At 43.7% G+C, this 22,553-nt stretch overlaps 2 protein-coding genes across 5 annotated transcripts in view; one reads left to right on the forward strand and one right to left on the reverse strand.

Annotated features, from left to right (window-relative positions):
- uggt1 (UDP-glucose glycoprotein glucosyltransferase 1) overlaps positions 1-11,624 on the forward strand; it is a 31,386-nt gene extending 19,762 nt beyond the window's left edge. For both annotated transcript variants that reach the window (XM_026151289.1, XM_026151290.1), the window contains 20 exons: positions 220-314; positions 856-1,062; positions 1,203-1,334; positions 1,467-1,597; positions 1,672-1,767; positions 1,990-2,092; positions 2,216-2,295; positions 2,629-2,818; positions 3,082-3,240; positions 3,395-3,480; positions 3,619-3,703; positions 5,424-5,512; positions 5,595-5,699; positions 5,864-5,948; positions 8,617-8,799; positions 9,122-9,282; positions 9,395-9,509; positions 10,041-10,157; positions 10,653-10,797; positions 10,883-11,624. In XM_026151289.1, coding sequence (XP_026007074.1) covers positions 220-314; positions 856-1,062; positions 1,203-1,334; positions 1,467-1,597; positions 1,672-1,767; positions 1,990-2,092; positions 2,216-2,295; positions 2,629-2,818; positions 3,082-3,240; positions 3,395-3,480; positions 3,619-3,703; positions 5,424-5,512; positions 5,595-5,699; positions 5,864-5,948; positions 8,617-8,799; positions 9,122-9,282; positions 9,395-9,509; positions 10,041-10,157; positions 10,653-10,797; positions 10,883-10,902 — 2,384 coding nt within the window. In that variant the 3' untranslated portion in view covers positions 10,903-11,624. The remainder of the gene's footprint in view (positions 1-219; positions 315-855; positions 1,063-1,202; positions 1,335-1,466; positions 1,598-1,671; positions 1,768-1,989; positions 2,093-2,215; positions 2,296-2,628; positions 2,819-3,081; positions 3,241-3,394; positions 3,481-3,618; positions 3,704-5,423; positions 5,513-5,594; positions 5,700-5,863; positions 5,949-8,616; positions 8,800-9,121; positions 9,283-9,394; positions 9,510-10,040; positions 10,158-10,652; positions 10,798-10,882) is intronic.
- Positions 11,625-13,109: 1,485 nt separating this feature from the next.
- Positions 13,110-21,500, reverse strand: LOC113011673 (transcription factor Sp3-like). 3 transcript variants are annotated; one of them, XM_026151291.1, is made up of 9 exons: positions 20,823-21,500; positions 20,396-20,493; positions 19,546-19,776; positions 18,851-19,447; positions 17,314-17,526; positions 17,027-17,231; positions 16,730-16,919; positions 16,374-16,570; positions 13,110-14,932 (listed from the first exon to the last, which is right to left on the reverse strand). In XM_026151291.1, the coding sequence occupies exons 1-9, from the start codon at positions 20,827-20,829 to the stop codon at positions 14,679-14,681; spliced, it is 1,992 nt and encodes a 663-aa protein (XP_026007076.1). In that variant the 5' UTR covers positions 20,830-21,500; the 3' UTR covers positions 13,110-14,678. The 3 variants fall into 3 exon arrangements, with proteins under 3 accessions (XP_026007076.1, XP_026007077.1, XP_026007079.1); XM_026151292.1 differs by having other exon boundaries at positions 20,783-21,499; XM_026151294.1 differs by lacking the exon at positions 20,396-20,493.
- Positions 21,501-22,553: the final 1,053 nt, after the last annotated feature.

Raw genomic sequence — 22,553 nt, forward strand, 5'->3', positions numbered from 1 at the left:
CCTTGATGTTTTTATGTGAAGCTGTTTGAACTTCTATATGTGATATTGGGCTATAAATAAATTTGAACTTAATGAACCGTGAACAGGCGTACCTAACAAAGTGGCCAGTGAGTGTATTATCTTTGTTTGCCAACACCATTAATACCACTGAAGTTGATCTGTAGCACAACTGTGGTTGTTTATTCTTACCTCGTGTCTTTCTTCTTCTGTGGTTGTCAGATGATGCCTACATTCGTCCTGTGACTTTCTGGGTAGTGGGAGATTTTGACAAACCCTCAGGACGCCAGCTCCTTTATGACGCCATCAAACACATGGTATGAAATGAGCTGTGTTTAAAATAATTGTTATACAATTTTTGATGTCAAGTAAACTGTATAAAACAAATTCTGATACCTTCCAAAAGTTGCTTTTTCACAAAGGATATGTGACCTAACCACCACATAAAGCTACTACTTGATGTTTTTATTCTGCAGCCTGTGGCTGCTGCAGACTTTTATACACAGCTAGGCTAATGTGCAGCTCGCTATAGCATCATTGCGTGCAGACACAAGAGTGATGACTTTATTGTTGTAGAACTTGAAGGAGAGAAAAGCAAAAAGGCAGAATGCCAAAAAGTAATTGTGTTCCTTCGCACAAAGAAAAACACGGATGCAAAGCAATGAAACGTGGTCTGTGACATTAACCAAATAAATGCACATGCTTGTTAAAAAGAGGTGAACCAGTTTTAAAACTGAGACTGTCCACTCTGTGTATCATAGTTTCCTTTACAGTGATACTCATGTGGAGTTTAGCTTATAGACGGTCAGAACATTAAAGCCTGCAGAAGCTTACCATCTCTCCCCTCTTGTACAACAGAAAACCAGCAACAACGTCCGACTGGGGATGATCAACAACCCGTCAGCTGACGTGTCTGCTGAGACGACCCGCGTCACCAGAGCAATCTGGTCCGCCATGCAGACACAAACTGCCAATAATGCCAAGAACTTCATCACAAAGATGGCTAAAGAAGAGACCGCTGCGGCCCTGCAGAAGGGTGTCGACGTCAGCGAGTTCGCTGTCGGGGTGAGAGGGTTACACACAGAATCTAAACAGGATCATGGCTTAGTGGCTTAGTGCAAAGGCACTAAGCCATCCTAGTTTTTTTACTCCTAATTTGTCCTTTTGTCAGCTGCCTACAAAAATATCTATGTTTTTTTCTTCAGGGTATGGATTTGTCACTGTTTAAAAGTGCGTATGAGGCTTCCAAGTTCAACTTCCTGCTTTCCCACACTGCTTACTGTCGAGATGTGCTCAAACTGAAGAAAGGACAAAGAGCAGTTATCAGCAACGGAAGAGTGAGTCAGAAATTTTAAACCTGTCCTAGATGTTGTATAGGTTCAAATATAGCTTATATTGATTTCAAAAATGTCCATCTACCCACATTTGCTGTAGTTATTCAGTCAGTATTTTTGTTTTCTTCTTGACAGATCATAGGTCCGCTGGAGGAGGCGGAGGTGTTTAACCAGGACGACTTCCTGCTTTTGGAGAGCATCATCTTAAAGACTTCTGGAGAGCGCATCAAAAGCAAAGTTCAGAATTTTGGAATCGAGGAGGACAGGTATTTTCAGGCTCCTCTAAGAAGAAGTTTACAGATGAACTTTTCTTGTCGCGCTAACACTTCATTTTTCTCAGGGCCAGCGACCTTGTGATGAAGGTGGACGCTTTGCTCTCGTCTCAGCCTAAAGGAGAAGCCCGTGTGGAGTATGGCTTTGCAGATGACCGCTACAGGTACAGCTGTGTATAAATCAGATGAGCAAGATTTCTTTATTGAGTTGAGAGGTTTAAAAAGTGAGTACTTCACAAGGGTGATTTGATGGTTTATTTCAGAAGGGAGACCTTGAAGAGGTCGGTTAAAGTTTTTTTGTTTGCTTTTCTTTCTGGAGAAAGCAGGAGGATCTTAAATAGGTTTTGTTTGCTTGATTTTCTCGTTGATTTGCTGTTTGCTGGCAGTGCTGTGAAGATTCGTCCCAAAGAGGGAGATGTATATTTTGATGTTGTTGCCGTGGTAGATCCAGTAACCAGAGAAGCTCAGAAACTTGCTCCTCTTCTTCTGGTAGGTTATCTGTGATAACTCCTTTGAATTTGTGATCCATCATGCTTGTATGTCCAGTTGATTTATTTCCAACGTGTTCTGCTTTTGTTCTGTGTAACACCTTTCTCTCCGCGCCTCCTGCAGGTTATAAAGCAGCTGGTAAACGTCAACCTGCGTGTCTTCATGAACTGCCAGTCAAAGCTGTCAGAAATGCCCCTGAAGAGGTGAGAAAACAAGCAGTTTCTGTACTCCATGCTGAAATTGTACATCCTGGTAACACCTTCATGGTCTTTCTATTTCCTCTCCCACATCACTTTTCATTTATCCTTTAGTTAAAGTACAGAATCATCAAATATCATATTATTATGCAGGTTTATAATAATATGGACATCTGCTAACAAGTTGTTACCGTTCCTGAATCTTTTGATGTTGCTTCATGTGCATATGGCACTTACTATAAGTCAGGATTGTTCTGTTAAAGCAGGCAGGACGTGGTATAAAGACTCCTCCACCATATAAAAGTTCACCTGCTTTCTGCTTGTGTGTTTGTCTTCCAGTTTTTATCGTTACGTCCTAGAGCCAGAGGTGGCGTTTCAGGCTGATGGTAGTTTCTCTCCTGGGCCTATAGCAAAGTTCCTGGACATGCCCCAGTCTCCACTCTTCACTCTAAACCTCAACACTCCCGAGAGCTGGATGGTTGAGTCTGTGCACACTCGATATGATCTGGACAACATTTACCTGCAGGAGGTACAGCAGTACATCTGTTTTTAGGCAGGGTTGCTTGTTTGTTTGTTTTTAATTCTTTAATTTTGCTGTTTCAGTAACTCACCTGGCTGGACAACATATAGATAATATAAGTAGCTTATATATTGAACATTTTGGAGTCCAGTCCTCATTGAGACCTTCAGCTAATTTGGGAACCATTATTAATGTGTGTCTGTGGAGCCCCTGGGCGCTGATATCGGGCTGCATGAAGTAAACTTTCCTTGGCTGTGCTTCCGTGTTTGCAGGTGGAGAATATTGTAGCGGCAGAGTATGAGCTGGAGCACCTTTTGTTGGAGGGCCATTGTTTTGACGTCAGTTCGGGTCAGCCTCCACGTGGCCTTCAGTTCACCCTGGGAACCGAGTCTGAGCCCGTCATCGTGGACACTATCGTCATGGCAAACCTGGTAATCGCTTCAAAGCACGGCCCTCTCTATAACACAGCTTTGATTTGTTATACTTTAATGCTTTTCTACTTGATAAATAACATATTTTTTACTTTCCTAGACATTAATATTCTCTCAGCCTGAAATTGTAAATCTCCTTTGTTCTGCTCTGCAGGGTTACTTTCAGCTCAAAGCCAACCCAGGCGCCTGGATCCTGAAGCTAAGGAAAGGGCGCTCTGATGAAATCTACAAGATTTACAGGTAATAATGTGCAGAATTGGCTATATTCTGTCACATATAAATGAAATGTCAGCCACTCCTCTTTGCTCCTGGTTTTATAAATTAATCTGAAACTCTCTCTTCTAATGTTTTCATTATCATTTCTTTCTTCTGTTGCAGCCATGACGGCACAGACTCTCCAGCGGACTCAGACGACATTGTAGTCGTGCTGAACAATTTCAAGAGCAGAATCATTAAAGTCAAGGTCGGTTCACTTGCAATGCAGTGACGTCTTTCTGGCACAAAAGCACAGAAGCAATGGCAGGAATCTGCCCTTCAGCACTGTTAGCTGGATAAATCCAGGATGGAAAGTTGGTGAGCAGAATATCCAGACTGCTCAATTTCTCAGGTTTCTCATAAATTTTAACGAGAAGCAGAAACTGCAGTCTGAACTGAGCCGTTTTGAGCTGAATAAATATGTAATTTGTGCAAAGATGACTAAAGTAAAATCAGACTTTGAAGCGGTATTTGCATATGACAGATGTGCCCACGTGCCAGTGCATTTTTCAACTACAGACAAAAGCACATACACATTAAGCTTCTCTCACCTCTTTGTTTTTCACATTAAAAAGCCCATATTATAAGTTTTGGGCTTTAGTGGGATTTATAGTGTTTTGTTTGTGTTCGTCTTCTCAAAAATTCTGAGAAGTTGCAAAAGTATGCTTCAAAATTGTCTTCCACCATTCATCTACATCACTGTGTAACACATTTCCATAATGCCCACCAAACAGCTTGTTTGGCCCTTCCTCAAAGAAGGAGCAGCTGCCTCACAGTCGACCTTTATTCCCTCACTGTGCTTACTCTAAAGGTTAGCCACAAGCAACGCATGCCAGTTTTTGTAATATTGGCTGCCAGAGTGAACAATGTCTTCACTCCAGGTCTTGCTTATGCCCCTTGACCCCTGTGTGGTAAATACAGTCTCATCTCCTATGCAAAAATATAGGTAAAATCCAACAACACTGTCAGCTTTTACTCTCAGGTTGTTGACCTGCTGTTGTGTCTATGAGTGGAGGTTTTTGCAGGAGAGAGGTTTTCAACAATAGGTGTGGTTGATGCTTTGTGTAGGTTGAATGCTAATTGGTTGACAAGTGTGCTGGGAGGGGAAGGGAGCGACAGGCACTTCATATTGTAATCTAAAGACTCAACAATATTAGACGACTCCCTATGAGCAAGCGCTTGGTGACAGTGGGAAGGAAAAAAACCCCTTTAACAGGAAGTAACTTCTGGCAGAAGCAGGCGCTAAACCTGCCGTGACCGAGAGGGAAGATGCTGCATGAAAAGTACAGACAGTGACTATCCTGAAAACTTCATTGTTTATCACTTCAGCTCTTTGTTGTTAGCTCTTCTCTGTGGCTAATTGGTGAACCAACAACAGCACAAACAAGAGACTATACTTGTCTGTTGTCTACAATTCTATTTCCAAAATTTAAGATAAAAAGATGAAAAGCTTTTGTGACTAAACTACTGTGAAAGTCTTTCATAAATATGACATCTGGCCCAGTATCCACCCCATGTCTGTAGCTCTGCTCCCAGAATCTGAGGGTCCTGAGACTCTGTGGATTACTCGTGTTTTTGAAGGCAACATCGCCGCAGCATTAGCTTAGCATTAGCTTTGATAATGTGCCCAAAGAGCAAAGCTGTGTAAGAAAGCAATCACCTGAAGCACTTTGACTTAATATATCGAGAATTGCACTCTTGAACTCATGGCAACATGTGAACATGCGATCTCGTGTGATCTTAAAGCCAATACAAAATTTAAGTCAGAGTAAAAACTCAACCACTAATGTTTTGTGTAAGTTTCAGTCCTGAATCAAAACCACATCATATGATATTTGATTCATATTTTAAACAGAATAATTGATTTTCTTCTTTTCTCCTCCCACAGTATGTTGTGACTGACTGAGTTATGATTGTGTGTTGATCAGGTCCAAAAGAAGCCAGACAAGTTCAGCGAGGAGCTGCTGAGTGATGGGACGGAGGAGAACGACACTGGTTTCTGGAATTCTCTGACCAGGTGCAGCTCAAAACAGTGATCTCATTTTTCATTTTCAGATGTTCAAAACTGTCAAATAATCGCTTTTCATTTTGTCTTTCAGAGGTTTCACGGGTGGAGGCAAGACTGAAGAGCCTAAGCAGGACAAGGAAGATACGATCAACATCTTCTCTGTGGCCTCGGGGCATCTGTACGAGAGGTTCCTCAGGTGGGTGTCAGAGATGTGACCAGGCAAAGAAAGGGGATTGTTGTGTCAGCCAAAAATCCTTGAAAGCGAACATCCCTGCTTCTTCCTTATACTTTTGATTTTAGAGTCTTTTTCTTCCCAGTTCTGTTGCCACCAGTCTTTTTACTGTCCTCCTCCTCTCTCAGAATCATGATGCTGTCAGTTCTAAAGCACACCAAAACTCCCGTCAAGTTCTGGTTCCTCAAGAACTACTTGTCTCCCACTTTTAAGGTAGGATTTTACTTTATTTTATTCAATTTTTTGCCTCTGGTGTTACTTTAAAACTCAGCTGGCATCTCGTCACTGATGTGGAAATCTTCTCCAATGGCTGCAGCTTTTTCTCTGTCCAACATCGATGTGAAGCTCAAGCAGAAACGTGCAGCAGGGATCGGATTACTCCCTGATTTTTCTTTTAAATATTCTTTCGTTTTTATGTCTAAAAATAATTTGTGTGGGAGATACTGTTGGCTTCTGAAGGTGCTGCAGTTTAGTGGATAGGATGCTGAATGTATTGCATGTTTTAACACGAGCGTAACAACCTTTGCTTGCAGGAAAACAGAGAAATGTGGGATGTACTTAGTATTTCACTAGAAAACAAGTTATTTGTTTAAAGCACAGTACACCCACGGTACAGTACTCTGACAGAATAGGCCCAAAGGAGCATTTCTCTTATGTTCTCACCATAAAAGCAGACTAAACCTTCCTAACGCTGCCGAGTGCAGCTAGTGTGAAGAAATGTAACAACCACCTCACTGACGCTGTTTTCATACATGACCTCTGGACTATTTCAGGAAAATTGGGTCAGGAGGTTGTCCGAAGTTACTCACATGTGACACACAGCAGTGAACGTTTGAGAAGCACTAACTGGACATTTTTTGTGCCCACAATCCGTCACACCTGAAACCCATTTGTTCGCGGTGAAACCACCGGAGTGTTATTGAATATCACTCTGAAGCTGATGGCTGATCCCTTGTGGAAGTTCCAGGCTCTGGTTGTCGGGTCATGTGTCAGTCAGCGGTATCCTGCTCTCTCATTGGTTGTTGCTTCAATTGCTCGCCCGGAAGCTTAGAAAGTTTGTCAGGTCCCGGGCATTGGGCATCGCCAGCGGTTATTTCACCCGTAGACGGTTTGAAATGTGAATTACACTTCTGTGTCTGATCTATCTAATGTGGCTTTGATGTGACTGCACCAAACATTTATACTAGTCTTCAAAGATTTAAGCCCATTCATAAACACTGAATCGAGCAGCTTGTGCTATTTCTGTAGCACGGCACAACAACAGCCTTCTTTCAATAAAAGAACCAAGCAGACGGCTGCAATAGGAAAAGAGATTATTTTTAAGTCAATATTGAGCCAAAAACAGTAACAGCAAAGTGTAGAAAACATATTGTCATAATAAATGTGAATTCAACAAAAAGTAATTCAGTGAAAATTAAATACATCACAAATATTAAATTGGTAGATCACTGTTACTGTTAGATTTGTATTGTTGATTGTCATTTATGCTTAGAAATATTTAACCATATATGCTTAGAGGTGTATACCGGTAATCATTTGTAGATTGAAAGAATGTCTCATCCTAGGAGGTCTGTAACAGCTCTGTGTAGCATGAAGGGGGAGGGCGTTCACTCCCTCTACAGAGTGTTCCAGCGTAGATCACACCTCCTAGGAGAGGTCGTATCTTTTCTTATTGATTTATGGTATAGCAAGCACACGTATATCTGTTTAAGTATAAGAGCCTTTTGTTCAGATGGACCGCTAGACTCCTGGCACCAGCTTTGGGGAGTCTTCACAGGGTCACATCTGGATCTCACACACACACACACACACACACACACACACACACACACACACACACACACACACACACACACACACACACAGGCAAGGTACTCTTTGTGTGTATGTAGACGTCATATGTTAATGAACCGATGCATATTCATGTAACCTCAACAAAAGAACAGTGGTACAGGAGAATGGACGAGAGCAACTGGGGTCAGGCGAAGGAACGGTGCTTTGTCCGGTCTCTCCCGTGCACGAGAAACATGAAGAACTTTGCCTACTGGTGTCTTGCTTTGCAGTGTAATTATATTGTCCTCAACGTTCCAGCGGATAGGTTCAAGCTACAAACCTATCAGTTACCATAAATAAGATTTAGTTAAAAATAAACATCAATATATATAAACAATTTAAGAATAATAAAATCTGCTAAAACTGAGTGTAATCATACTTATTTCACTTGAAAATTTCTATGAATGAGTTTCGTTCCTCAGTAGATTACTGCACAATTTTATACAAACATGTGGCATTCACTTTACTTTTGATTTCTGCTGTCCTACAAAATCATCTGTCATGCCACATATTTCACTAATTTCTAGAAATCCTACGTAAACAACACAAAACTCAACATTTAGAGCAACTATTCAACCACAGAATGACTGCGTTTCACTTAGCTTACCACTCTTAGTTTCAGTGTTACAGATGTAAGAGTTTTCTGAAGTCCAGAAGAACAGTGAAGTTTGAAATGCTTTAGGCCATTACTGATTGGTCCGTGCAATAATGTCTCTAGCCATCACATAGCCTGCTCTTTGCCAATTGGCTGGGAGCAGTTTGTGTCCTTCTACGACCTCATAGAGCAGCATAGCAAGGCCAGATTTGCTGTCTGTTGAAGTTACCGTCTTGTTTTGTTTTTTTTGGGGGGGGGGTTGGTCTTACATTGTGTTTATTTAATTTTGCATTTTCGATATTTGAGTCCATTTTCATTAAATCTGTCAGGGGTCAGTTGTCGGTCAGCTGTCAGCCTGTTTATGAATTATTTATGGCCCCATATTGTCAAAGGGGAAAATTATGAGGTGTGCACATGCTGACAGCTCTGTTCCTGTGTGTCACCATCTTTCAGGAGTTTATCCCCCACATGGCAAAGGAATACGGCTTCCAGTACGAGCTGGTCCAGTATAAGTGGCCCCGCTGGTTACACCAGCAGACGGAGAAGCAGAGGATCATCTGGGGCTATAAGATCCTCTTCCTGGACGTGCTGTTCCCTCTGGCCGTCGACAAGATCCTGTTCGTGGATGCTGACCAGGTTTGCTCACATGTAGCTGTGCAAACACAGTCACTCATCCTGCATCTGTCCAAATATTTGTTCTTTTACTATTCAGTAAAGGAGGAAACTGTCAGCTTCAGAGAACCTGTTCAATATAATATTCCTCATGACTGCCATGAAGTACTAAAAGGTTTGGAAGTAGTTTTATAGAAAAGTTTGGAAGTGCACACTCAGTTTTGCTCCACATGAGTTCCTAGACTCCTTTTTTTTTTCCTTTTTTTTTATGTGAGATATGTTCTCTACTTTTTATTTTTACTGTTTTGTGCCAGCTAAGCTGTTCACACCTCCTCCTCTGCTTCAGATCGTGCGCACAGACCTGAAGGAGCTGCGTGACTTCGACCTGGAGGGAGCTCCGTACGGATACACTCCATTCTGCGAGAGCCGCAGGGAGATGGACGGATACCGCTTCTGGAAGTCCGGATACTGGGCGAGCCACCTCGCTGGACGCAAATACCACATCAGGTAGACGCTGATCGCTCAGCTCCAGTGTCGCAATCAAGTTTCAGCAGCATTTAACATCAACTATCTGCAAACATGCTTTCCTGCAACTTTCACGTGTTACCATCGTTTGCAGCGCGCTGTACGTCGTCGATCTGAAGAAGTTCAGGAAAATAGCTGCAGGAGATCGACTCAGAGGACAGTACCAGGGGCTCAGCCAAGACCCCAACAGCCTTTCCAACCTCGACCAGGTCTGACGCTCTCTTCACTCACTGTCTGCATTCGTGTTTTTATGTACACGTGACATCAGAGCCACGTGTTTTATGTAAAACAGCCATATGTTTTTAGATTGATTGAACACTCTTCTCCAGTTTTTCAGTGAAGACTTTAGAGCAGCCTCGCGTTAGCGTGCGTCTGTTCCTTGTCGCCGCTCGTGTTTACTCGTCATGTTCTGCTCTGCTTCTGATTTCACGACAGCGCATCGCTGGTTTTATGATTGCGGCATTGTTCAGCAGCTTTTACATTTCAGGCTCTGATGTCCTTGAGCACAGCGACAGGACAAACTGTAGTCTGTGATTGCAACTTGATTACTACGCAGCTGAAAGAAAACATAAAGACAGCCAACTGTGAAAGTACACAGGGGAAGCAGATGCTGCTTCTAATGCTTGTTTGTACATGATGGTTCAACCTTCCTAACAATAGTTTTCCCTTCTCTGCTTTTAGTTAAGCTCTGCACTTTTTCTCACTAGTTTGTTTGTTTATATGATTTGATTTTTTTCCAGGATCTTCCAAACAACATGATCCACCAGGTGCCCATAAAGTCTCTACCTCAGGAGTGGCTGTGGTGTGAGACCTGGTGTGATGACAGCTCCAAGAAGAGCGCCAAAACAATAGATCTGGTAAAGAATGCTTCTTTTTATTTAACTGTTTTCTGTACAGTTTGTCAGAGTTACAGAGGATTGATGGCAGTTTTCTAAAGATTCACATGTATCCTTACAGCCACTAGAGGGCAGGCAGGCTTAAGAATGAGTTCACATTAAAAATAAGACCACCTTCTTCTTCCACCACAGCAGATCATCTGCTTCCATCTCACCCTGTCCCTAGCATCCTCCTCGGTCACACAAACTCTCTGCCTGTCCTCCTCTACATTCATGAAGCTTTCTCTTTTCCTCCTGCCTGGCAGTTTTATATTTAATATCTTTTGCCCAGAATATTCACTATCCCTCCTCTGCACATGTCCAAACCATCTCAGCCTTGCCATGAAGGTTTTAAATAGTCGTTTTATAGGTGGACATAAATCAGTTTTGATGCTGCATCCTGTTTTTGTACCAAACCACATTATGTGACCCATGATATGAGCTGTTTTGTCTTTTTTCTCATTTTCCCAATATCAGTGCAACAACCCGATGACCAAAGAGCCCAAGCTGCAGGCTGCGGTGAGGATCGTGGCAGAGTGGACCGACTACGACCAGGAGATCAAACGCCTGCAGGCCAGAATCCAAGACAGAGCGAACCACATGGCGAAGCAGCAGGACACAGGTGCGCCTCGCTCGCAGAAACCGATACGCGCAGCTTTCCGCATTAATCACTCAGACTAACGTCTCTCTCCTCTGTCCTCTGCCAGATGCTCACACGGAGCTGTGAGGCGCTCGCTACGATGAGGCGCTGAACTGGACTCTGTTTAAAGAGTCTGCTTCAGAACGACGCTCCTCTCCTGCCTCGGGGACTGCTGACAGACTGACCGACTGGTTGAAACAATCTCCAGTTTTTTGTTCTTTTATAGGTTTCGGTGACTGTGTGGGTGCAAACTGTGAGGATGTGTTTTGTGAAGCGACTCGTGCATTTTTTTTCTCCCTGTAGTTGAGGTCAGTCTGTTTGCACTGATTGGGATTCTGGTTCTGGCTTTTGTAGAAGCACAAAGGGAGGAGGACTTCAGAGAATGGTATTGCTGGTTCATTTTGGTGTTTATTTGCTGTATGTCAAACATCTGGTGCTGGGAACACTTTGCATTCGCTCATTTGAAGCTGTTTGGTTTTTCTCTGGATTGCATAAAGATACAAGTTCACGTGAAGGCTGTGATTTTAAAGAAAACAAGGAGAAGAACTGTAAACTCTCACCCACAGGTGTTTGACCTGAAAATGAACATCAAAATCAGTAGGATTGTTGTCACTGTGACTCTCAGGTACAGATGTTGCAGCATAAAGTCAGAAGCTGATCAAAGTTATACTCTAAAGGGAAGAGGAGCCTTAAAAATTTGGCTTAAAGCAAAAGTGATTTCTGTTCTTTGGTAACATTGATGGATTTGTCATCTTCATCTTGTTTCGGCTGTCAGATATTTTTGTTAAATAAACTCCGATTAATGGGTGGTCCAGTGTATTTTTGTTTACATGTGATTACTTGAACAATATTCTGCTTTAACTATTTACGTCCTATGCAGATTCTCCTAATCCTGGTGAGAAAGCTAGTTAGCAGCCAGATAAGTACACTGCTGAAAAAGGAAACATTGGATCACATGATAACAGCAAGTCCGTTAAACTTCAGGGATATCATTCTGTCCTGGTAGGAAGCATGAACCACTGTGAGTCCAGATCACCTGCTCTGGTGCAAATCACAGTGACATCAGAGGCAACAACCAGACTGCCCCTGTAGCCCTCGTGACTGCTTTTTCTCTAGTTTTGGTTTTTGCCTAGTGTCCTTGTCACATCTGGCAGCATGAGGCAGTACCTGCAGCCCATGCTTGCTGTCAAAAGAAGCTTTGCTGTGTCTCCCAGCACAGCCTCAAGACTGTGGAGGAGCTGCAAGGAGGAACGGGAGAGTAGCCAGAGCCCTACAACATGACCTCCAGCAAGGTATTCATGTGCAGGCTGTCTGAATCAGAGTCCACGAGGGTGGTGTGAGGGCCTGACGTCCCTTTGTGGGACCTTTTCACCCCAGCACTGCGCAGCTTGACAGAACACCAGAACTGGCCGGTCTGACGCTGGGACTCCGTTCTCCCATGTGGAGAGCAGATTCACTCTGAGCCTGAAAGAGTGTGGAGAAGCTGGGCAAATGTTTCACTGCTTCCAACATCATCCAGCATGACAGGTTTGGCAGTGGGTCAGTGGTGATCTGGGGGATTCATATCCTTCAGTCACACAGACCTCCACAGGCTGCGCTGGCGTTACCAGGATGGCATCATCAGACTGATTATGCAGGCCAATGGCTAGACTGTGTAGGTAGTTCCTGGATGACAAAGTAGTGATGTCACTTCCTTGCACCAATCTGAATCCACATGAGAAACCAGCCTTTCTGAAAAACACCTAGGATTATCAAATTTATCTCTTAGGTGCATTTACTGTGAGACTAAAGTTTCCACTGTGATTATGTCACAGCTAGAAGTGTAATGAAGACAGTATGGATATTAACAGTGTACCTTTTTTGCATATAAGACTGGGAAACGACCCCTCTCACACATGTAGCATGTCGTGATGGTTCTTGTTCTCACATTATGCACAGCTGAGTTTCTTAAAAACAGATCTGATGGCAACATCTGGATCTGCCACAATGCCGTTTAATATTACAGATCTACTTTTTCCAGAGCAGCGATTCATACTGTGATCTCGTTGCACATCACTGCTGGTCTCTTCCTTTCCCCCATTGTTTACTGTCATCTTACCTCTACCAACCATCAGCATCTGCATACTCTCTAAAGCGTAACTCTCTTGGTGCAGGGCGTCCCATTTCTGCCCCCGACACACAAAACGTGTTACTGGAAGGTTTCAGACTTTTATTGTGATCCATTTGAAAAAAGGTTTTACAAAAAGGTAACATTCAATTTTTACACCAATTCTTTAAAAAAAAAAAAAAAAAAAAATCACTTAAAATAAGGTTTTGATACAACAAAATTCAGTTAACTAATGGCTTCTATGAACAATGTGAAAATAAGATAATATACATGTAAATGAATGCTACAAAGATGAGGACGAACAAAGGGATTACATCAATTAAAATAAAAACACACAAACAATGGCATTGATTGTTTTGCTTTTTCACTTGAGTGACATCTGGCCAGAATTACCAACAGAGCGGTTATTGCAAAACGAATCCCACAGCGTGTGGCGTGCAACTGGAATGTGATGACACAAAAAGAAGCAGGGGGGAAAAAAAAAAAAAAAAAAAAAGTAGAACTGCCTTTAATGAGGCCGATTTGATGCATCCGTTTTCTTCACATGGCAACACTGGTGTGTGCAGACTCCTCCTGCAGCCAACAAATAACCCAGAACGCTTTAAAACCTATGATTCCCATCATCGTGTGGCTTCAACATAGACGACACCCAGACCAGCAAAGAGACGTGGAGAACTGAAACATAACAAGAATTAACCCCCCCCCCCCAAAAAGGAAAAAAAAGGATGTGGTGTTTCTTTAAATGTTGACAAGCACAGCGGACGGCGTGCTCATGAAAACAGATGCTGAAAGAAGTTGCTTGCATTTGTTTCCCCCTCCCCTCCCCTCCCCTCCCCTCGTCCTTGAGGCAAAAATGCAAACTTCAAACCGGTTAATGGTGGCACTGTCATCTTAACCTGACCAGCCAGCTGCGCCCGTGCTCTGCGTCGAGCAGCGCGCGGCGTGACATCAGCACCGCTGCCCTGACTGGGCTGGAAAATAACCTGATTTGCCGTCTTACTAAAGTCTGTAACAACAAACGCGAAGCCCCTGTGAGCAGCTGGTTACCTTTAGCACGACGACAGTGAAGGGAGGGGGGTGGTACCAGACTGCTGGATTTTTTTCACTCTCAAGAAAAAAGCGAATCAGCACATTTCCAAAAAACATTTAAAAACTACTTTTAAAAAAACAAAACAAAAAGAACAAATCAAGGCAGCGGTGTGGACGCCGCGCCGCTTCAAACAGGGCGCTCAGATTTGTCACGACTCTCCCCGAGAGTTTCCACGGCTTCCTTTTCCCTCGGTCCGATTTCACAAACACATTTACCCCCGTTACAGTTACATCATCTGCAAAGCTTTTTCTTTAAAAACAAACAAAAAACCAACATGCACCTCCAGCATTTTATACAAGAGTATAATACAAAATAAGGCATTTCATCGTGTTGAGTATTCATGTCGTGTTTTGAGTGTTAATGTGTGTTTTCGTGTGTGTGTGTGTGTGTGTGTGTGAGCGTGTGTACATAGCAAACACATTTTAATGTTATTTCTTTTTGCCCGCCTATAAAAAGACTGCAAAAAACAAACATAAAGTCAAGATAACTCTTACTTAAAATATATATATTTGTCATATACATTTAGGTATATATTCATATGTAAAAAAAACAAAACAAGGAAAAAAAAAAGGGGGGGGAAGAGGGGAAGAGAAAAGCCCAAGAGGTCCCTTTTGATAGGCCAGTTCTCAAAAAGCCACCTCACCACATCAACCCCCACCCACCCCCTCATTCCATGACCTCGCTGGGCGCCACTGTGACCAGCTGCAAGGGGATCTCCTGATTGGCTACAAGGTCGTGCGCGTTGGTGGCCTGGAGGATGAGCGTTGTTCCGTCCGTGTTGATGATGGCGTCGGAGGTGGGCGGAGACGTGGAGGGGGGCACCCCGCCTTTTTTATTCTGGTGAGTCTTTATGTGCTTGGCCAGGTGGTCGCTCCGCATGAACCTCTTGGAGCACTCTGAGCACACAAACTTCTTCTCCCCTGCAGGGTCCAACAAGCACACATCAGTGGCGACGCACATTTTTGTCTGCAACTAACTGAACTGGAGCATTTGGAGACTTTGTCGCTTGTTTCTAGCATCAGATCCTTCACTTAGCAGCGGGGACGGCTCCCTCGAGCCTACTCAGGACCCCATTTTAAGCATTTCCTTTCCAAAACCCTCTTCTTAGTGTAACTGTTAAATAGTTTTCAGCATCACATTAATTTAGAGTCATAACATTTCAGGGCCTTTACCTCACAATATAAAGCATGTTGACATGAATCTTGATTTTGAGCAAATAAAAGAAAGAAAAACATCCCTACAGCATGATGATGACGCTGCACACTGGACAATAGGGATGCCGTTAATGAGTTGCCTTTCCTCACTAAGATGCTACAGAGCAACTTTATTGCAACGCGACTTGATTTGCAGCCCTTGTCGAGGTCATGTGACCTTTCCTCTCTTCCATACATCTTAAAAAATATGTGATGTTGAAACCATAGATCTCTAATCTGATTCTACACTGAACTTCCATCTCCTCAAAGGAAGTGTGGATCTCACTCATCGTGACCACTGGATTCTTGGAGTCACGTGAGCAAGAGCCTTCATCACCATCTACTCAGATTCACGACATCACCTGGTTGATCAGGTGACCATATGACCCAAGACTCAATGCAAAATCTGGGATCAGATCCTAAACTTTGGTTTCCTCCCTCACCGACTTAGAGGGTTTTCAAAATAAAAGCCAAAAAGGAACCCAAAGGCTTTACCAAGATAGCAAGACTGAGCAGCTACACCTCTACATTAGTACTGCTGGAAGACTGTTGATGGATTTAATGATTTATTAATGACAGACGGTCACATATTGCATAATTGTGATAGAAATGTGATCGCAGTAATGGGGTCAGATTTCTAAAGAAATCAGAGCCTGACTCTAGTTGTCGTTTAACCCAAAGTATTAATTAAGGACAAGCACACATCACAAGTTTGTCATCACAGCCCCCGACTACATCTCAGGCTTTATCACAGCAACGGCAGCCTCGTTAAAATGATTTAATAAAAATGCTTCGTGCTGAGTTGATATTATCTGCTACTTAACTGCTCAGATGAACAATGATGTAATTTCAAGTGTTTATTAGCTGATTCAATTCATTTCAACTACAAATAAAATAAAACTGATATCGCTGATGATCTGCTGTGAAGTGTCGGTTTCTCACTTTTTTTTCCCTTCGTGTTTCACACGTCTTTGCTGAACATTGCGTGATCGCAAACCAAAGCTCTGGACAGCAGCAGCAGCAGACATGAAAACATTTTGTAACTGTAACATTGTAACGGCAACGCGATCCCCACATGAGCTCCGACCATAAAACTGTTACTTTGTTGTTATTCTTTTCTTTTTTTTCCCAATTTCAAAACAAAAAGCGTGTCGACAGGTGATCTCACCTGTGTGCGTCCTCCTGTGTCTCTGCAGCTCGTCGCTCCTGGTGAATCTCTTCCCACAGAACATCCAGTTGCAGACGAAGGGTCTCTCGCCGCTGTGCCAGCGCAGGTGAGCTCGGAGGTGGGATGTCTTCCCGTAAACCTTGCCGCAGCCGGCGATGTGGCAGATGTGCTGCTTCTTCTTCCCCATACCTGAACCCCTGTGGAAACGAGGGAGAGTGAAGATAAGAGGGAAGTGCTTCCATTTTCCAAACTTTGCATTTACTAGTGTTTCCTTTTTTGTTCTGCTGGTCAAAGGTGAGCTCAGCACCTACACCTCCTGTTATCCATGGCGTGTGTGTGTGTTCTCAGAGGCCCACCTTCCTCCAGACTCTTTGCAGTTGGGGCAGGTGCAGGCGACTCTGCGGAGCCTTTTGCCCTCCCCGCTCGGCGTCTCCATGTCCTCGTCTCCCATCTGAACACGCAGGTTGTTCAAGTCGCTGGGGTTCAACGTGGAATCCCCGCTCAGCTGCCACTCCTCAGAGTCTGGCTCTTCCTTTATCTGGATACCTGAGCAGAGGAAAACAGAATGAAAGAGGGAGATTTAAGAAACTGTAAGGGATTAACTAAATGAATGAAATGAGGAGTGATATATGCACAAGCATACAGCCACGTACCTGCTGGACTGTTTGCATCCTCTCCCTGCGAGTACTGGACCCCAGTTTGTGTTATAGAGTTAACTGTGACTGTTTGGAGGTTGGGCAGGCTGACCTGGCCTGTCTGGCCCAGGGGAAGGGTCTGGACTGGGGCTAAAGTCAACTGTTGGGCCTGGCCCTGACCCTGGGGCAGCTGAAGTCCTTGGAGTGACTGGACACCCTGAACCTAAGAGAGAAAACAGATGTTTTTGGGAATCTTATGGCAAAGCAAGCTCACCTGAAAGAGCAAAACAGCCCCTTGAACTTACCTGGAAGGTCTGCCACTGGATCTGTCCAGTAGCAGTGACAGTTTGGGCCTGGATGAGAAAGGTCCCAGGGTTGACCAGCTGCACGCTCTGTAGAGTCTGACCTGCTCCTGCAGTCAGGTCCTGACCCTGAGCCACCTGGGCTACCTGGGCCTGACTGTCCCCAGACAGCTGCAAGATGGGCTGTGAGATAGTGGTGGCATTGGAGGATGACACCTGCAGGAATAAATTACACTTTTAAACAAGGGCCAAAAAAGTAGAATTCATATGTTTCCCCTTTTTTTTTTTTTTTTTTTTTGAATGCAGTACTTTCTGCAGCGGAGAAACTGCACATTACCGCTTTATGTAAAGGCCCAAATAACACAAGTGCATGAAAAAAATTAACCAAACCTATTATCAGCAGTGCACTTTTAGGCCCTTTTGCTTTGTATCATGTGCAGATGCCTTCTTGTCAATCACATCTACTAGAAATTATCCCCCCAAAATTGTAAAAAGACAGATGTGAGATGCACTGCAGCGCTCTGATCTAAAGAAGAACTGATGAAAGTACACAAAGCTACATTTTTATGGCCTGACAAACCAAAGAACTGCATTTTTCGAGTGAAAAGAAAGTGGACATCAGCAACAGACTGAGAGGAACCATCAGCAGGAAGAACAGGAAAAGTGTGATCAGTATGTGTCAGTGTGCAGTGATTTAAAAAACAACTTCCAAATATGAGTTGAGGCCACAATATTTTTGTGAATGCATTTGTGTTGCAGTTGGATGTTGATTATTCAGACAGCTGTGAGTAACAGTTTCATAAGTCCTTTAGTTGACTGCTAGCATGACACGCTGTGCTGAAATAATAGAGACATTGTGCAATCAAATGACTTTAGCCAGCTACATCATTTTAACATGATTTCAGCCCTCAGTCGAGCCCAGGTTCTTGGTGCGTTTCCATAGGAACCACCAGGTGGTCTTGGCCAAAATATGTTCTGCGATACACATCAGTCACAATAAAAACTTCAACAAACATAAAGAGGAGTTTGTAAACTTTAAATGCACACCTTAAAGCAGTGCCTCACAGACATTATTGGCCTTGGGGTGATTAGAAGAATCTGCTTAACCCCTCATTACTTGGGCTGGGTGTCATTTTTCACATTCTGTTGCCAGTAACGACAAAGTTATTAAATTGTGTTTACTTTACAGGTTATTATTATTACTATTATTATAGATTTTCTTTAGTATCTTTTTCATTAACAAATGTTTTCTAAGTGTTGTGGGGTTGTTGTGCAAAACCTTCCCATTAAACTGGCAACAGTATGACTAAAGCTGGGAATCTGTCAACTCTTGCAACAAATAAGTCTTCAGGAATGACGATATTCCAGGACCTATTGTCCCCACTTATGGCTTTAGTGCAGACCAAAAACTTTTCCTTTTGAGATTGCTTCATTTTATTAAATTGCTCACTTATAATTTAAATTGTAATCAAATGTCTCCAGAGACCATTGGGCATGACACACATTCACATGACATGCTGCTAAAGCCACACACGCTGACCTGGATTTGCTGCAGGTGGTTGTGGGAGTTGTAGTTCTCCGAGGACGACAGATCAGACACGCCTGCGGACACGGCAGTCGCCTGGGTGAGAACTCCTGTGCCGTCGATGGTCTCAGGAAGCTGGGCGGAGTTGGAAGAGGAAGTGGTTGTTGGCACGTAGAGCTCTTGGTTGGCGCTCGGGTCACTCACAGTGACCAGCGACTGTTTGGTGTCCTGGTTCTGGGTATCGAGAGCCTGGCTGCTCATTATCAACTGGCCTTCAGGTGTGACTCCTGTTGCGATGGGGACCGTCTGAGCCCCGGTCAGCCCCAGCGACTCCAGATCCACACTGTTTATAGGGACGAATGTTATGTTGCCAGGAAGCCCTACAGGCATGGTGCCCGTGTACGCCGAACCTCCAGCTAGCGAAACGCCTTGGATCGACTGAACCTGCCCCGCCTGTGTCAAGAGATCTGTGGTTGCCGTCGTGGCACAGCTGATTCCAATGCTGCCCTGGCTGCCATCTTGGAGTAGCTGAATCTGCCCCGTACCGTCATCCAAACCCTGCGTGGGGAATCCTGCAATTGTCCCATCTGCATTTTGGATTTGAGGGATGACCTGAAAGACAGAGCGGGGGGGGCAGCTTTGAGCATGCTGATCACCTATGCTGGAGTGCTCTGATCTATATGTTTTTCTTTGTTCATCTTTTTTTTTACCTGATACTGAATGCCCGACACTCCATTTGCTGCAGCCTCACTCCCGGTTGCTGTAACATATATGGGCTGGCTGGGAATACTCCCAATAGGAAGCACGTACTGCCCGTTGGACGTGATAATCCCCGAGTTTGGAATGTGAACGACTCCCTGGTCTTCCTTCCCAGCCGATACGGGAGTCAACACCTCCCATCGATCTGAGCTCGTCAGCTGAATGGCTGACATATCTGTCGTCTGGGAGCACAATCAAAAGTCACATTAACAGGGACAGATCACACTTCCAACAGGGAGACAGTGACTCCTCTCAGCTTCAGATTAGATCACAGTCTGGCTATTGTCTACCAATCAGGTTTGGATTCAGAAACTGTGCAGATGCACGAAAGGAACAAGTGGAGCACGGGCAGGAGTAGATCATGCAGCATTTAAAGTCACAAGAAAGATGTGAGCACTACCAGCACACATACACATATACAGAGTGAAGATAGCAGGCTCAGATACAGCCGAGAGCAGGGTGTGGGGGATGGGTGGCCATTACAACACAACTCCAAGCTACTGTTTTGATTATGGACGCTATCCGTGCTACATTATCCCACCCCTGCATCCTTCGAGCCCAAGGTACACCGGCTATCTTCCAGCGAGCCGACCCAAGTGACTGACTTCAGTGTCCTACCCACTATGGGCGGGTTTTACAGGGGTAAAGTGGGTGGCCGTTATTGAGGGGAACACAGGAAGTGTACGGCTTTCTCCCCATGCCATCAAAATGTTAAAACCTGTGAACTTCATGCTCCCAAAACAAAACACAACCGAGAAATCGAAAGCGAGCGAGAAAGACGAGCTAGAAAATGTCGGATACCTGTGTTTCCGCGGCGCCGCCGGGTTGCAGAAACTCGCTTTGACTGCTGTCCACGTCCGCGGACGCCATTTCTCCTTGTTTCAGAGGCTGCTCTGGCGCTAGCAGGGAGAGAGGGGGAAACTCAGCAAAACTCTGTAATCTTCAACTCCTGCCTGCCAGAAAAGCCCGCAAAGCATCCCCACTCTCCGGTCCCAAAAGGAGCCGACTGCGAAATTCTACTTTGCAGCGGAGGTTCTGAAGAAATTTGGGGGGCCGAGCTCGACTGTTTACTTTGTCAACTCCGTGGCTAGCCAGCTAGCTCAGTCAGCTAACCATATCGAGCTCGTTAGCAGCAGAGCTAAAGATAAAAAGACGTAGCTCGCTCGGCTCCAGCTCTCACAAACTCACCGATTAGCTGCACGCTTCGATGTGCTGAACGTTTACGTACCAGTCATAGCGTGAGTGGTAGTAACCCAGGGGATTATCGGATCAACTAAACTCCGAACATGATTATTTTATCAAAGGCGGGCCAGTGTTGATCGGCGAATTCGGGTCGATTTTTTTTCTATTTTGATTGACGGTGCGGGAAACACAAAAAGGTGGGACTAACAAGCTTGACCGTCGAATTTGCATCACATTACAGGACGTTCCGCCCTTCTTCTCTACGTCGATTGGCTGAGCGGAGGTTGTGGTGGAACGTCATTGGTTAAAATCGGGCGCCAGTCATTTTTTTGTAGGACGAGTGTTTCCTGTTTGTTGAAGGAGACAAGAGAAGGAATGCAGTTGTTGAAATTTAAACAGGGCTTAGTTTGAATACGGAGACGCTCCAGTACAAAAAAAAATAGTTATTTATTTATTTTGTATCGCTTTATCTCTTTTGATTTGCTTTCGCTTTAAAGCCGTAGACGTTTGCGATACGAGGGGATTTTTTTAAAAAAGTTCAAACTACTTATGTTCACTGCAAACGTCATTTAACCTCCATAATTACAACCAGGCAGCTTCACGTGTTATCACAGCTTCACACCGAGAGCTAGCTCGTTGTAATAGTTAATTCCACATCCCAAATGCCACATAATTAAAGAAAGCAGTGCTATCAAACATCGGGAGCTCTTTAATTCACTTAATTCGGGATTAAAACGTCCAAATGTTTCAACCACTGCAGATCTGTTTGTCTTTTGAGTTTATAAACCCATAAAAATATGTTAAAATAAACGTTTAAAAATTAAATTCGTTCTATAATAATAATACATTTTATTTATGAGCGCCTTTCAAGTCACCCAAGGACACTTTACAATAGGATAAAACACTTAGTAAAACAATGGCAGAATAAGAACAATAAAATAAAAGCACACGATAAAATGAACAAACAGTGGATTCACAGTGAATATGCAGATTTGAACAGATGAGTTTTGAGTTGGGATTTAAACTGGGGGAGAGAACCAATATTTCTTATTTCTGGGGGCAGAGTTCCACAACCTGGGAGCAGAGCAGCTGAAAGCTCTGCTTCCCATGGTGGTGAGGCGGAAGGAAGGTACAGTAAGCTGGATAGAAGAAGAACGAAGTGAACGGGCAGAACAAGTGGTGGTTAACAGGTCAGAAAGGTAAGAAGGAGCGAGGTTATGAATGGCCTTGAAGGTGAGCAGATTATTTGTTCTGGCTAAATTTCATGTGTGGGTCCACGATGAAAGCTTATCCATATATGAAAATAGGTTAAAAACATTTTTATAACCACCAACTTTGAATTAAGCTGCCACATGACTGTATCACTTAGTGCATGAAGCCCAGTGAAGTAATAAGACCGACCTCCAGAACGTGTGAAAAGTACAGCAAAGCAGTCTTTCGTGTCCGTGTAAAAGTATACAACTGCTCTGGTAGCGTCCTTAGACACTTTGTTACTAGCAGGACAAAAAAAGAAGTGTCAAAGAACAGAGAGATAAGCCACCATTGTTCAATGAAGCTTCATCAGAAATGGTCTCAGTGGAAGGTTGACTATGAAGAAACCACTGTGTAGGAGGAGAAATGGTGAGAAAAGGTTGAGGTATACCAAATTACACAAAGACTGAAAATAAAATCAGTGGCAACAGGCCTTATGGAGCGATGAATTCGTATTTGACATTTTTGGTAATATGTTTTTGTTTTTCAATATGTACAAAGGTAAGGAGAGAGGTACAGCAGTGTC

Source organism: Astatotilapia calliptera, chromosome 19, assembly GCF_900246225.1.
Source record: "Astatotilapia calliptera chromosome 19, fAstCal1.2, whole genome shotgun sequence".
In the NCBI taxonomy this organism is placed as follows: Eukaryota; Metazoa; Chordata; class Actinopteri; order Cichliformes; family Cichlidae; genus Astatotilapia; species Astatotilapia calliptera.

Coding starts and splice junctions, on each gene's coding strand:
- LOC113011673 (XM_026151291.1), bottom strand. Junction 19,448..19,545: donor TGTCGGGCATTCAGTATCAG/GTAAAAAAAAAG, acceptor TCTGTCTTTCAG/GTCATCCCTCAAATCCAAAA. Junction 16,571..16,729: donor TGCAAAGAGTCTGGAGGAAG/GTGGGCCTCTGA, acceptor TCGTTTCCACAG/GGGTTCAGGTATGGGGAAGA.